The sequence below is a fragment of the Typopeltis vanoorti genome, chromosome 24 (genome assembly GCF_054136105.1).
Source record: "Typopeltis vanoorti isolate ZY-2024b chromosome 24, IOZ_Tvanoo_1.0, whole genome shotgun sequence".
Classification (NCBI taxonomy): Eukaryota; Metazoa; Arthropoda; class Arachnida; order Uropygi; family Thelyphonidae; genus Typopeltis; species Typopeltis vanoorti.
This window is the reverse complement of record NC_143572.1, coordinates 68,767,675-68,784,066: the sequence shown is the minus strand read 5'-3', so window position 1 is coordinate 68,784,066 and position 16,392 is coordinate 68,767,675. Positions and strand designations below refer to the sequence as shown.

The window sequence follows — 16,392 nt, the reverse complement described above, 5'->3', positions numbered from 1 at the left end:
TACCCTTCACAAAACCATGTTGTCCCCCATACAATATCCCAATTTCATCTATCCAATCCTGTATTCTTTTCTTGACTAATTTTTCTAAGACCTTGACAATGATTCCTGATATGCTAATCGGTCGGTAATTTACAACAGCAGTCTTGGAACTGCCTTTATGCAGTGGAAATATTTTCCCCTCTTTCCACCCCCTCGGGACTAACCCAGACCCAAGACTCAAATTAAACAAAATGGTCAAGGATACTGACAATTCTTTAGCTGCTTCTCATACGACACGAGATGGTATACCATCCAATCCCACAGATGTGGTGACATTGAGGTTATGCAATAGACTACTCACCTCCACTTCATTCACCACAATTCCCGTATAATCTACTGGTTTATTCGTTTCTGCAATGTCACCACCTGGATGATATATTCTTGCAAAGTGCTCACTCAGTAACTCAACTATATCAACTGATTCAGTTACCTCCATACCATCGACATGCTTTAAAATCATTCTGCCATGTACATTTTTCCTTTTACTTGCTACATATTAAAAACTGTTTAGGATTCTCTTTAGCCTGCATAGCCAATGTTCTTTCATAATCCAGTTTTGTTTTTCTTACCACACTCGTTACCCTTCTGGCCTGTGCTTTATACCGTTCATGTGCCTGCCGGTCACCTTTCTCCTTAAATTCCCTCCATAGTTGTTTCTTTTTTTGCAGCTCAAGCTTAATGGCGCTATTCATCCATTTAACCCCTACTTAATTTATTATTCGGACTCTAGGTATACAGTCAGCCATTGCTTCATGCAAGCACTTCTTAACTGTCTCCCATGCACTATCAACTTCTAGCCCTTGCAGTTGTACATGCCATGGCACTGAACTAATCAAACTCCTAAGCTTGTCATACTTACCAGCCCGATAATTCCACATGTACCCTGTCTTAATTGAAAATTCCACACCTTTAGCCACCTCTCAAGTCAAGACCCTATGATCACGCTCACCAATTGGTGGCAATGTGGTCATATTTGTTACAGCCAAATCCTCAGATGTAATTACTAGGTCAAGCACTCTCTGACCCCTAGTATTTTCCATTACATGCTGTCGCAGATAGTTATCCTTTAATAACTGCATAAAATCCAATTCCTTCCTCCCATGTGTCCTCTCCTCACTCCAATCAATGCGACCATAGTTGAAATCTCCCATAATAATTACCTTCCTTCCACTCATTTCTTCTATTTGCTTATGCATACTGTCACAACCATCTTTTCCATCACCTGGTCTATAGCAGCACCCAATTGAATATTTAGTTCTGCTAGCCACAATCTCACACCAAAATGGCCTCAAATGTGCTCTTTTCTCTATCCTGCAATTCAACTTCTGTTCTCCTTGGCTGCAGCTCATCAGCTATCATCAACAATACTCCTCCCCCCCATTTTATTCTCCCTGTCATTCCTGAACACACTATACCCATCACATTCAATCCCACTAGCTATATCATCTACAGTCAGCCATGATTCACTAATACCAATAACCTGTGGTCTGGAAGTGCCAACCATGGCCAAAAACTCTTCCTTCTTGTTCCTAATACTCCTAGCATTAGTGTACATGAATTTAAGACCCCCATTTGCCCCAACCCTACCTTGATGCCTTATATTAACTATCCCACTCTGATTTGTTGTCCTTATTCGCTCGGGCTTATTATATTCATTCATACATTCAACTGCCTCCCTAAGGACTGTATATCTACTCCTCCCCCCTTAATAAATCTAGTTTCCCTGAATTTGAACATCCACTACATTCAGCAACACTTTCTCAAGTCTCCTTACACCGTAACCGTTCAAATGCAAGCCATCCATCTTATATAGATCCTTTCGCCCATCAAACTCACTCCACACGTCCACAAATTCCACACCACTCGTCATACATAACCCATGCATAAAGTTATTCGCAATTATGGCCCTCCTTTTAAACATTTCACTGTCATACCGTGGCAAAAGTCTAATCATTCTAACTCTCTCACTCTTTTCTTTTGCTACCTCAAACAATTCATTCAGGTCTTCTGTCATTTCCATTTTATCTCCTTTCAAATCATTCATACCTGCCACAACAATCATTTCTTTCACCCTTTCCTTTTGCTTTCTAATAGACTCAGTTACATCCTTTATGGTTGCACCAGGTTGGTACGATTTTGTCAAATCCTCTACTAACACACCTCGTACTAACGAGTCTCCATACAGCACTCTATCCTTCATTTTGTTCATGTTCACACTCATACGCCTATTTTTCCTGTCATACTTTTTGTTATTGGCTGGTTCATTCAGTCGACTTTTGCTCATTGCTCTAGCTGCTGTTTTGCTCTTTGTATCGCACCATTCATCAACGCGATCTCATCTATCTCATCTTTTTTATTCTCTGTAAAACCATTAATACTATCATTCACACTTTCTACATTCACACTCTCACAATTCTCTGGTACAACTTTGTCGTTTCTTGTCATATCCCTATTTTCTTCATTCTGAAGTTTGACAAAAATATCGCACTCACGATCCGAAATACACTTCATTTCCTCATTCTCCCTACATTTTCTACACACATTCACTCCTTTATTATCATCATCTAACCACACTCCGACTGCACTCCGCAAAACGTACATTTCGCAGATAGTATACAGAATTATCTCCTTTATATTACCATTCTTGAAAGAAGATGGCGAACCATCATTACTGGCCGCCATTTTCCTTCGTACTGGAGCCATACTTACTAGTAACGTATTATATCAAATTATAAATTATAGAACACCAAAAACACACAAAAGATGCACTAAGATATTTAAGGCAAACAAAACTACGCAATATTAAAGTAAATTTATCAACGATAACTGAAAATACACTTATCTTATCAGCTTTTACAAACACTACACACTACGAATCCCTCTAGCCCATATTGGTTAGATGGATTGGCGATTGGCTCTGAGTCTATACCATCAAGTTATGTATGATGGAGCAGTGTATCAAAAAAGAAGGGTATGCTCCAGGGTTTTGTTCTTGGGTCCCTGCTATTTGTAAATGATATATCATGTGGATTGACAGAGGATCAGTTGTTTGCTGATGAAGCAAAGTTGGGGACAATTATAAGTAGCACTGCTGGTGTTAATTCCCTTCTGGAAGATTTGAATAGACTTTTGACTTGGACAAAAAAGTGGGTTTGTAGTTTTAATATTAATAAGTGCAAGGTGTTGCCTTTTGGAGTGCAGAAATATAAGGCTATGTACTGTATTGATGGTGCCATACTGCAGAAAGTGGATGAGATTCAATATTTTGGAGTGATTGTTGACAGTAGACCGAAGTTTAGAGGACATATTGCTAGTATTGCAAAGGCTGCACATCCTAGTGCTACCATCATAAGAAGTACTCTAATATGAAGGAATAAAGACGTGGTTGACCCATTGTATAAAGCACTGGTCAGACCGCAAATCTGATCACCTGGTTTTCAGTGTGATGTGGAAACATTGGAGAGGGTCCAGAGATGAGTGACTAAGATAATAACAGGACTTTGGATTGCTGGCTATGGAGAGGTTAAAGAAATGTGGATTGCAGAGTTTAGTGGATAGGAGGGAAAGAGGTGATATGATAGAAACATTTCAGTTAGTGAGAGGATTACATTGGATTAAGATTAATACAGAGGAGATTATAAAAAGAGTAGAAGGCAAGAAGGGAAAAAACCAGAGGTCATCCCTCAAAATTATGTAAGAGTGTGATGAAGATTTTTTTTTTTTATATATATATGGGGAATTGTCAGTGAATGGAACACATTACCAAAATGTGTTGTTAATGCAAGGGGTATTAAAGATTTTAAGAATCAGTATACTAAATATGTTGTCAGTTGAAGGAACTTCCCATGATGTGTCTGCCAACTACATGAAAGGTGTAATAATAATTATTATTTATACAGTTATTATAGCTTTTTATACAATTAATATACAATTATTATAGCTTGTTTTCATTTAGGAGTGTCCCTTATTTTAAATACATTGGCTTTTTACTCAAGAATTTTTAGGGCATTATAAGCATATATTTACCTCTAAAATATCTCAAATTTGAGATATTTTAGAGGTAAATATATGCAGACTAATAGAGGAAGAAATTTTGTACATACCTTGTTTGGATGTTAGGATGTCTTCGTTCTCCATACTTCTGCTGTTAGGCCGTTAAAGGGGTAGGAAACGTGGGGGAGGGGGTGTTGAGGCAAGGTGGGAAAATTAAATTAGAAAAACCCGTATTTTTTTTTAAATAATATATATATACATATATATATTATTATACTTAAGGACACTTTGGGAAAAGGAAGGGATTTATGGGAAAGAGGGGTGGGGGGGGCATTAATGGGGTGTGAGCCATCTCGATCATGTTATTGTCATCAGAACATTTCGGGATAAGTGTAGGGCTATGTCCCGTAATAATAATAATATTTTACAGAAGTAAATACAAGACTGTTGCTTGAATCCACCTCTACCTTTAATAAACAGTTCTAACTTAAATAAGTCTGGATGCATAAAACTATCTCAAATCTGAGATATTCCCAACATCCAAGAATGCCCAACCCATTTGGCACAATGTGTAACTTAAAGACTGGTATTGTTTCTTCCCATTAGTTTCTCTTACTCATGTAGTGCTTGTGTGCACATTTCTTTACTTGCTTGTTGTTACCTGAGACATATAAGCTGGTCAGGGGTTGTTATCAGGTAGACATGGAAGAGATTTTTCAAAGAATGGGAGAGGGGAGTAGAACAAGAGGCCATTGCTGGAAACTGTATAAGGAGGGTGTGAGCAAGGGAGTGAGAGGCAGGTTCTTTGCATGGAGGGTGGTTGGCGAGTGGAATGCATTGCCTGAGTGTGTTGTGGATAGGGACACATTGAATCAGTTTAAGACGCGGATGGATGAGCATTGTATACAGTAGTGAGTATCTCCCACGATGAGTCTCTGAATCCATGGAGGTCAAATGCTAATAATAATAATAATAACAACTTGATTTTGGCAAAATATAGGAAATAATAATTAAATTATTTTAGTTATTTTATTATCTGTGTTGTCATTTCATTTCTAAAATTACTATTATAGCTTTCTACCATATCAATCTTACTTATCCTATTATCAATTCATAGAAGTAGGTCTTAGTAGAGGTTTACTACTACAGAAACCACCCGTTCATCGAACCATCAAAATAACCCTTAATTAAATGACCTAACCTAATCTAACCTACCCAACTTCTCATAGCACCATATAACTGTACTTAATTATCCAAGACCTTTCAATTAACAGAACAGCAACTTATCTTCCTGATGTGATCAGATAAATAGTGGGTTGTAGCATAATATATTAATGCAAAATAAGTGTATTGGCCAAATTACTAAAAATATTCCCCCCCCACACACACACAAATGGCTTCCTACTAATAATGACCCACAGGATGAGATCCATTCTCCACTAAGAAAAAAACAGCAGCCATAATACTATTTCATTCATGACTTTCCAACACAAGCTAGTGTTCTGGCAGACTATTACAAAATAAAATAATCTCACTACTGTTACCTATTATCATTATTGTCACCATTTGCTTGTGTTTAATCACAAGGGATATACAGTTTTTTTACTTGGTTATAAAGTATATTAGACTAAACAAGATTTTATATTCTTGTTTTAATTCTTACCCAAGTGTAAGCAAACATAGTTTTCATGTGAAGTATCTTTCGACTAATCTACTTGTATATTAGGAGATAAGGAGAGGGATGGAGGACAGATACACAAAGAATATAAGACGCAGGCCAGGAGAGTGACCAGAATGGTGAGGAAGGCAAAACTGGAATATGAAAAGAGATTGGCACTAAGATCCAAAGAAAATTCTAAGGAATTTTTTAGCTATGTGGCCAGTAGCCAGAGAAACGATTGTGGAAGAATGACATTGCGGGATAAAAATGGGAATAGAGTGACTGATGCAGAGGACATAGTGGAGTTGTTCAATGAGCACTTTATTGAAGTATTTCATCCTGGAGGAGGTTTTAATACTAGAGGGATAGGGCAGGTTCAGGGTTTAGAGGTGCAAGAGGAGAGTGTGTTCCAAATACTGAGTATTTGGGATACCAGTAAACATGTTGGAGTGGATGGTATTTCACCACGGGTTTTGCGAGAATGTGCTAAAGAACTGACAGCTCCATTGACCTGGCTTTTCAATAAAAGTCTCGCTGCGAGAAAGGTACTCGGGGAATGGAAGGAAGGTAAGATAGTGCCACTTCATAAGGGGAGTAGTAGACTGGAAGTGTCTAATTATAGGCCTGTTTGTGTGTCATCAGTAGTTGTCAAGGGCTTGGAGAAATTAGTGAGGGACTATATACAGTGTTGGGCAGATGAGGGTAACGTTATCTGTGACAATCAACATGGATTTGTTAAGGAGTGCTCTTGATTTAGTAATATGATTGCCTTTTATAATAAAGTGACAAGAGCAGTTGATGAGGGAAAGGCATTTACTGCCATATTTTTGGATTTTCCAAAGGTGTTTGACAGGGTGCCACATGATAAGCTGATATTTAAGTTGCAGCACATGGGTTTAAATGTCAGGTTAGTCAAATGAATTCAGGATTAGCTGACTGATAGGTATCAGAGAGTTGTGTATGGTGGGGCAATATCAAGGAAGCAGAAGGTTACAAGTGAGGTTCCGCAGGGCTCAGTACTGGGACCTGTATTGTTCAACCATTATATCAATGATAATGTCAATGGATTGCAAGGGGACACTCAATTGTTTGCAGATGATGTGAAACTGGGAAGGGTTATCAGTAATAGTGCAGATGTGGCATCCCTGCAAGAGGATTTGAATAAACTAGACAGATGGGCAAATGAATGGGGATTTCAATTCAATGCAGCAAAATGTAAAGTCTTGAGGTTTGGGATCCATCAATGGGAGGATGCATACTCGATTGGAGGAGCTTTACTGAAGAAGGTAGAGGAGACAAGAGATCTGGGGGTGATGATTGATAGAAAGCTGAAATTCAGGAAGCATATTGCAAAGGTGGTGAGGGTAACTCAGAAGATTGCTTCAATACTGAGAAGGACACTGACCTGCAGAGATAAAAGCGTTATCATTCCGTTGTAAGACTCTGATTAGACCACACTTAGACTATTGTTCTCAGATTTGGTCCCCAGAATTTGAAGGGGATAAATTGACTGTGGAAAGGCTACAGGAAAGGGATAACAAAGATGGTTTCAGGTTAGGTTACAATATGAGTTATGAGGATCGACTGAGAGAATGTGAACTGCAGAGTTTGGTGGATAGAAGAAGGAGAGGTGATATGATCGACACTTTTAAACTGTTGAGAGGCAGTTACAGGGTAGACATTGGAGAGTACTTTCACTTTGTGGAATGGCAGGAAGGAGCGATGACAAAGGGCCATCCCTGGAAGTTATGAAAGGAGGCTGTGTGCAAGAGGGTGAGGAGTGGTTTCTTTGCGTGGAGGGTGGTTGAACCATGGAATGCATTGCCTGAGAGAGTGGTTGGAGCGGGAACAGTCATTGAGTTCAAGGAGTGATATGATAAACTTTGTGTTTCCTAAAAATGACCTCCCATGATGAGTCTTTTGACTCCATGGAGGCCTGGATAATAATAATAATAATAATAATAATATATTCCCAGATTCATTTTGACTTCAATAAAGGTCAAAATATTTACTGAATATACACACCTGAAAAGGAAGTGTGCTTTGCATTATGGGATACTAAGGCAATTGATGTGAAGTAGATTAGTCAGGCTGTTTTTGGAATCAACTTTAAAACATTCCCCAAAACTCAACAAGTATGGTTGTATCACTAAAATAAAGAGCCAAAAGGCTTCACTTCAGCAATGCAAAATTATATAAATTAAGTGGATTTTACCAAAAATCTAGGAGACAGTTATTTTAAGATTAAATTAATACTTGTTAATTCTCTTTTAATCCAACAAAAGATACCACCGATTAGGACTTTAGCTCCTTATGTTGTCTTGTGTTTAGCTACTTGTGTTGTCTGTTCCAATTTTTAAACTGGTCCCACTGTTAACTAATTGTTGCTGTTCACATACAGTGACAAACTGTTTTGTACTTTGAAGATAGTGGATATAACATAAAATAAAATATCAGCAATAAGTTAAATAAATATTAATTATGAACTGCAAACACATAAGCCTTTCTACCTCTTAGTCCTGATGCCTAACATCCTTGCTAACCAGTCTTACACAGTTTCCATGAATGAGCCCCTTGTTCTCTCCCTTCCTGCCATGTACTGTAAAAAGTCTTCAGTGTCAATTCTACAATTGTTTTTGGAATCAGCAATTTTGGAATCTACAACTACCAACAACAGTATTTGTTATCTGTAAATTACATGTATTCTCATGGCCAGTTTGCCTGTATGCAGGATGAAAAAACCCAAGTTTCTAGAAGAAGAAACCCTGTTACCTCCATACGAGATCAGATAACTCACCCCTTCAAATGAAAAAGCCCATATAAAAATTCCTCTCATCATGACGAGAATCAAACTCAGGTCTTTCCAATCGAAGGACACAATGTTTCGTATTTTTATTTATCTGTTTGGTTTTTGATGTTTTATCAGTGATGTGCAAACTGAAGCTCTAGTATATATTTAAATTTATTATATAATATAAGTTTTATAATATTTGTTTAAGACTTCAGTATTTACTTTCAGGTATAGCATGCAGTGGAACTACATCACTTGTGTCATCTTTTGCAGTCTTATCTCTATTCAGTATGCTGTACATTATGAATATACATGTTTAATCATGTTGTAATGTTATTGTGTATATATATGGATCGATAGATTTGTTTGTTTCAGTAGCAAACAATCTTGTCAGCTTTGTATAAATTCTGTTTTGTACCGCAATAGTAAGATATATCAGGACTTGGTGGCTCACTTATATCACACAAAAAATTTTTCTTACTGTGACTGTCCAATATAAACCAGTATTGAAATAACTTGAAAACTTGACATCGCAAAATATCAAATTTAACCAGAATTTATCCAGCCCGAAGCATTCAAAGTGAATGAAACAAATCAATGTTATTAAGTTTGCTCACTCTGCAAAATGCAAAATGGTCTATCTTAATGAAAATATCACTAAAAATGAGAAAAATGTAAAACAAAATTGCATTCTTGTTGAGTATACTTAGAGGTTCATAAAATAATAAAAACAGATTTTCAAACCAAGATTCATTTCAGTGGTGTTGGTGATGATGTTATGAGTTGGTCATTAGGAAAAGGGGAATATTATCTAAACTAAAAAAAATGTGCATACTGTAAAAAAAAATGATGATGATGAAGCTTTTGACTTTTTTCAAATGGAAATAAACATAAGTAGGTTTTGGGGATTTGTGAAAAATTTTAATTTAAAATGGGGAGGGGAAATAAAAAATTAAATCAAAATGAGAACTGCTGAGAAGGGCATGTGTGTGTGAGAGAGAGTGAGTGGTTGAGTAGAGTGTAAGTAGTGAGTAGTGTGTGTGAGAGATAGAGTACCGATGTTTATTTTCATATTATGAAGGATAATAAATTTAAGTTTTTCTGTTTTCTGAGTTTCATTTTTTTCTTTCTTTAATGCATTGCTTTCAGTTTCTAATTAATCAGTATTATCATATTAATACTAAAAATTTAGAAAACAAAATTATTTACATAATGTATGAAATAAGAAAAACTCAAAATTTAACGGTAAATTTATTTATTTATTCATTTTTTAAGAGAAGTGGAAGAATGAAGAGGAAGTTCATAAACTAAAATAAAAGTAATATTAGGACTCGATAAGTGGACTGGCTTTTCCTTAACCCAAGTTACTACAATAGAATGGTTAATCTTTCTCTGCAGTCTATCATATCATATAAACAGTAATATGCCTTTTGTGCTCCATGGTTTAACACCACACATCTTATGTTTTACCTCAGTACTCTATCCTACTTGACTGCCATCTTCTGTAACATGGATGCAAGAGTATATTCAGCCCCTTTCAAAAAAAAAAAGTGATAAAAAAAGTTCTATTAAATGCATTACCCTCACTCACCTTATTTTTATCTAACATAATGAAAAAGATCGTTATCAGTCAACTTCTTCACCATGCAGAAACCCACCAGTTAATTAACAATAACTATCCTCAATTTGCAATAAATCACCCTGCCTACATTCTCATCCATATACACATACAACAGAAAGGTTTGCAAAACCTGTGTTGTCACTCTTGAAATTTCCAAGTAGGCAGCCAAGAATAGCTGCCTACTTGGCAAAAAATCACACTGTGCTCTGCCTTCCTCACCAATTTCCTTACCTTTACGCCTGCCTAGTCGGCTGAGTAGTTATCGTATCTGCTCTCCAACCAAGAGGCGGCTGTGGGTTCAAATCCTGCTGTGTGCATGGATGCTTGTCATTGTCCCACTATTTGTGATTGTCTTTTGGCAGTAAAGTCTTGTAGCACTATGAGGTATGGGATGACCATTCAGCATCTAGTGACACCAGATGTGAATACCTAACACATTCACTTAATACCCACAGTGATATCTCATCCCATTAACCTAACGGAAAACTAATAAGGATATATTATTGGAACAGAGATGGATGAATTGGAGGTTCTTAGGACATTGCAGAATCTCAATGTAAATACAACTGTGGGAATAGATGGGATATCAGCTCGGATATTGTGAGAATGTGCAAGGGAAATGGCAATGCCTCTGACTAGGCTATTTAATTTAAGTTTAATCATGATAGAAGCATTCAAGTTGCTTAAAGGATTTTATTGAATCATTGCATGGAAAATGTTTCATCATTTGGCTAGAGGGGACCAGAACAAAGGGTCATCCCTGGAAGTTGAATAAAGGTGTGGTTAGTAGAGACGTGAGAACTACATTTTTGCTTGGAGAGTTATGAGTGGAATGGGTTGCCCGAATCAGTTGTGAGTGCTTTATCTGTAATGGGATCAAAGAGAGATATGATAGATTGTGTGGATAGTTTGGATCTCCCACAGTGAGTCTTCAGACTCCATGGAGGTGCCTGTACAAAAATAACAATAACAATGTAAGACTGCTACAGAGCTCTATTCTTTCACATACTGTCTATCTCCCTCCTATACATGAATGATCTTTAATTTATCTCAAATACTAACCTTTGTTTTGCTGATGATAGTATTCCATTCTTCTCCATTTCACAGATCTTGAAGTGTTCTAATCAATATTACAAATGTTCTAATCAATATTCCCTCTGATTTTTGCCTTCCCATGTATGCATGAAAAAACATTTTGTATGCAAGCTTCCAGTCTCAATGTATGTGGTAGTCTGTGCTCATGCTTAAGTAGGGTCGCTGTTTGAGTCTCCTACACATCCTCTTGTCTTGGGCTGTAACCACATCTGAGTTCTTCATCCTGAAATCCTCCTATACCAGCTCCCTCCATCTCTTCTTTGGCCACCCACAGTTCCTCCTCCCCCTGCACATATATCTGCATGACCTTTCTTCCCACATACTCATCTTCCCTCTTCATCACATTACCAAGCCATCTCAACCTTACTTCCTATATCTTCGCTTCTAAGTTCATAACTTTTACTGTTCTCCTTGCATAGTAATTTCTCAAACGATCCTTTCTGGTCACACTACACATCCACCTAAGCATTCTCATCTTTGATACCTCCATCCTGCTGATGTTATTTTTCCTCAGAGCCACAGTTTTCTTAGCATATGTCAGGGGTGGGCAAATTCTTCAGTAATAAGAGCAGCATATAATACATTTTTGAATGTTCAAGAGCCACAGAAAATATTATTTTAAAATTGTTTTCATAAATAATAAAAAATACAACTATATAGTAGTCCTACTCACCAAAGAAGAATATGTTTAATCTCTACTCATTGAAGGCTTTGATTGATTCTTCCTTTGTGCAGTTAATAGTTTAAAATCTGGGTAGTAGGATGTCAAAACTGTTCTAAAAAGCTCGGTGAGGTGGCTGTTAATGGGGATAGCACTTGACAAATTTCATTACAGAGAAGAGAAATTCACAGCAGTAAGTTGTCTCAAAAACAGAGAGTAGTCGGAAGCCAGTTTTCTGAAGATTGAGATACTTTGCTTCTGGGATTTGTTTCCAAAAGTCAATTACAGATAAGCTTTTATGTACTAGCTTCAAACCCACATCTTCTTGCAGTTCAATAAGCTCTGTCTCTATCAAAGCAACATCCATGGTAAAAGGTGCAACAACAGGACATCCATTGTTGATGACATCAATCACACAAGGATTCACAAGAAATTCAAAACATGGCTTTAACTTTTTTAGTTTCTCAAACCTATTCTCCAAATCATTATAAAGTGTTTCTAAGTTTCCTTTGCACATTGTTTCAGTTAAAATAGTCCTCCCATTGTTGGTTAAACACTCTCATTTCTTGTTCATATTTCTGTTTTATACTCTTCTATTATTCAGTCATTTTAAACAAGGGTTTTATAACTTTCACTGAAATCAGTCTTAATTATTTATTAATCAGAAAAGTACTTATCTACACTAAAATTCACTAGTTATGTTCTGCTACCACCACAAGCACATAACTTGTGTTTACTGCATGAAGAGTGATGATGCAGAGTCCAGGCAACAGAAGCGGTGGGTAATGCAACGATCACAGGAGTCACTTTTGGAACTAATTTTGGCAGGAGCGACACAGGCCATACAATGCCAAAACACTGTTTACCAACCAAATACGATAATAAAATCCACATTAACAACCCTTTTGGCCAGTACCATTTAAAAGTTAAAAATGTAAAGTTTCAAAATATATGTTTTTTACTTATCTTTAAAGCATTTACGAAATAAAATATTCTAATGTTGGTACATACTATACTACTACTACTTCTCTTCCGTCTAAGACAGGTTGAGTCTTCTCTTGAGCAGGATCTTCCAGTCTTCTCTATTCCTTGCTGTTCGAAAAAGTTCCTTATATGTTCTGCATCCAGAGATGTTCTTTATTAATTTCAGCCAGGTAATTCTTGGTCTTCCAGGTCTTCTTTTTTCAGTTGGAAAAGTATTGATCAGGACGTTAGGAAGTCTGTCTGCATCCATGCGTACAGTGTGTCCAAACCATCTCAGTTGTTGTTTTCTAATTTTTTCTATTATTGTCTTTTTATACAATAGTTCTTGTCTGACTGTGATGTTTGTTTTCTTTTCTATCCAACTTGTTCTATTTATTTTTCTTAAGCATTTCATTTCAAATGTCAGCAGTTTTTTCTCCTCTCTTTTTTTAACTGTCCACGCTTCTGCTCCATAGATGACTGTTGGTATAATTATTGCTTCATATAATTTGATTTTGGCTTGTTTAGATATCTTGTTTGTTTTCCAGATTTTCTGTAATTTTCTCATGGTGGTCCATCCTATCGCTATTCTGTGTTTGATTGTTTTGAGTTCATCTATTGTTTCTGTTAGTTTTGATCTCTATCGTACGCTTTCTCCAGATCAATAAACACCAGATGTAGCTCCCATTGTTTCTCTCAAAATTTTTCTATCATCTGCCATAACCCAAAGATAGCATCTGTCGTCAATCGACCAGGCATGAAGCCAAATTTCTCCTTTGCAATCTCCACCTCCTTCCTCAGTCTTCCATTAAGAACCCTTTCTAGGATTTTCATTGTATGGAACATCAACTTTATTCCTCTGTAATTCTTAGTCTTGTGCATCTGCTTCCCCCTTGTAGATGGGAACAAGAATACTTTCTCTCCACTCCTCAGGTATATTTTCTTGTTGGCAAACTTTTATGAACAGGTCCCACAGCAGGTCAATTCCCTCTTCCCCCAGTGCCTTCCATTCCTCCACTTGGATCCTATCAAGGGCCCACTGATTTTCCATTCTTCATCCTCTTTATAGCCTCCTTCACTTCCACTCTACTGACGTTCTGACCATTCCCTCATAAGGCTGCCCATCTTCTCTGTGAGTCCTCGCATTTACCTCATTCAAAAGCCCTTCAAAGTATATTCTCCATCTGTTTCTTATATCCACATCCCTCCTTAATATTCTTCCTCCAGAGTCTTTGATCTGCCTCACATGTAAGATGTCCTTTGATGCCTTATTTAGTGACTGCACTATAGACATGCTAAACAAATATGCCTCTGCAACTTGCTGACATTGACATGTGTTTGCCCACATGGTGCAAGCTAAAAGTAATTAATTAAAATTTATTAAGTTGGAATGGGTTAGAATGATGTTGGAGTGAAGACACTGTAGAAATTATTAAATAAAATAAGTGATAGGTACACTATAGACACAAGTGAGATTTTGCAGTTCATGAATGGTGGCAGTAGAACTCAGGGTAATGAGGTGTGAAATGGGCTCCCATTAGATGTTGTGAGCACATCTTCAGTGTGTTCAAGGAGCAATAACAAGTTCTTGGACTCCTTGGAAGTACATTCATAATGATAGTAATAATAATAATGGATTTATCAGAAGCAGCAGGATATCAGGTTACATTTGCTCACTTTATTTAGATAGTCACTTGAAAAATTAACTAATTCCTTTTGCAACTTCCAGGAATGGCCCCTTGTCCTTTCCCTTGTTCTGTAATATATGAAAAATCTTCCCAGTGTTAATCCAATAATAACCCTTGAACAGTTTAAATGTCTCAATCATATCCCCCTTTGTCTTCTATCCACCAAACTGCAGTCTACATGCCCTCAGCCCATCCTCATAATCCACATTGTACAGTCCCGATAAAGATTATTTTTGTTTTCTGTCTTCTGTCTTTTACACCCAATCCAAGGTTACTTCATTCAAATCACAGTGACCAGATCTGAGCACAGAAATGCAGATTTGACCTGATCAAAGCTTTATGCAATGGGGAACACTACTCCTTTATCTCTTGTGGTCAATGTCCTCCTCAATATTGCAATATGTTCTCTGAACTTCAAATTTCTATCTGCAATCACTCCAAGATACCTGGCTTCCTCCACTTCATCAAGTATAACTCCACCAAATATGTGGAACCCAAATTTTAAAATATTACATTTAGTGTTACGTTAAACTGACATCTCCATGCATTAATTGCTCACCTTTCCATCTTATTCAAGTCATCTTCAAGAGTCAAAATATCAGCAATATTCCTAATAACCCTCCCAAGCTTCACATCACCGGCAAACAATTGAATATCTCCCTGTAGTCCTGTAACAATATATCATTGATATAAAGATTGAACAGTAATGGTCCCAGTACTGAACGCTCTGGAACTCTACTTGAAATCTTTCTACATTATAATTCCTACATTGTAATCTTCTCTAAAACTTTCTCTGATTTCTATCAGAAAGCCAGTAACCAATCCAGTAACCACTAATTTGATATCCAAACCAATATTTCTTGATTAAACAATCAATGATTAAGCTGACTGCATTTGCAAACCATTTATTAGTGCAAAATGAATAGCATAAAATTTAGCTTTGTTCTTTTAATGCCATATAATGGGATTGGTTTTGTATTAGAACATTGTTTCCAATTTTAATTAACATTTATATTCAAACAAAAGTGTAATAATTGTTTAAAGCAATGGAGTTTTTAAGAGAAAAGCTGGAAGATGCATGAAGTATGAATGTGTGACATTACATTTCACAAAGTCAAGCATTCACAAAAAAGGACATAAGTGAGCCAAAAATTTCGTATACCTAAAACTTATTTCATCATTATATCATTTTTTCTTTATGGCATTTTAGCTTTCATATTCAATGTTCTCAAACAATATTTACTGTTAATTTTATTCTGTATGCCATTTCTCTACATGTCTATTAAATTTTGTATATTTAATGGTCATGTAAACTAGAAAATACAATGAAGTAATATTTAATTCAAAGGCACTCACATCTTTTTTAAATGCATTTATATTCAGCATTGGTTATTATGCACTTTTATATTATAAATGCTTAACCTTTTGTATATTGGACAGTAATATAATTACATCATTATACTATATTAAGTACAGAACTTCTGTGCTATTTACAAAGTGCCAACAAATTTATCAGACAGATTCGAAACCATCAATGTTTTTCTTACATAACTGTGAACCTGTGTCAACTATTTCATATTGTTTTGTAAAGAAATAAAGTTTTTACTTTCTCTAACAGAATACTATTTTTTTGACAATCTTGACCAATAACACTGACTAAAAATAGAATATTAGAGCATTTATTACACTTTTATTATACAAAATAGAATTTAAAAGATTTTATCTACAATTACTTTAAAAAAAAACAGTATAGTACACAACAGTAACAATTGCCAGCCTGGTTGGCCGAGTGGTTACGCTTTCCGCTCTCCAGCCAAAAGGCTGCAGGTTCGAATCCTACCATAGGCATGGATGTTTGCAATTGTCTGTGAAAATAGTGGT

General features: G+C 36.4%; 1 protein-coding gene across 1 annotated transcript in view; it reads left to right on the top strand.

The window, feature by feature from the left end:
- LOC150093385 (uncharacterized) overlaps window positions 1-16,131 on the top strand; it is a 334,426-nt gene extending 318,295 nt beyond the window's left edge. Inside the window, exon 19 of the mRNA XM_090414082.1 lies at window positions 8,712-16,131. Coding sequence (XP_090270208.1) covers window positions 8,712-8,803 — 92 coding nt within the window. The 3' untranslated portion in view covers window positions 8,804-16,131. The remainder of the gene's footprint in view (window positions 1-8,711) is intronic.
- The last annotated feature ends 261 nt before the right edge of the window (window positions 16,132-16,392 follow it).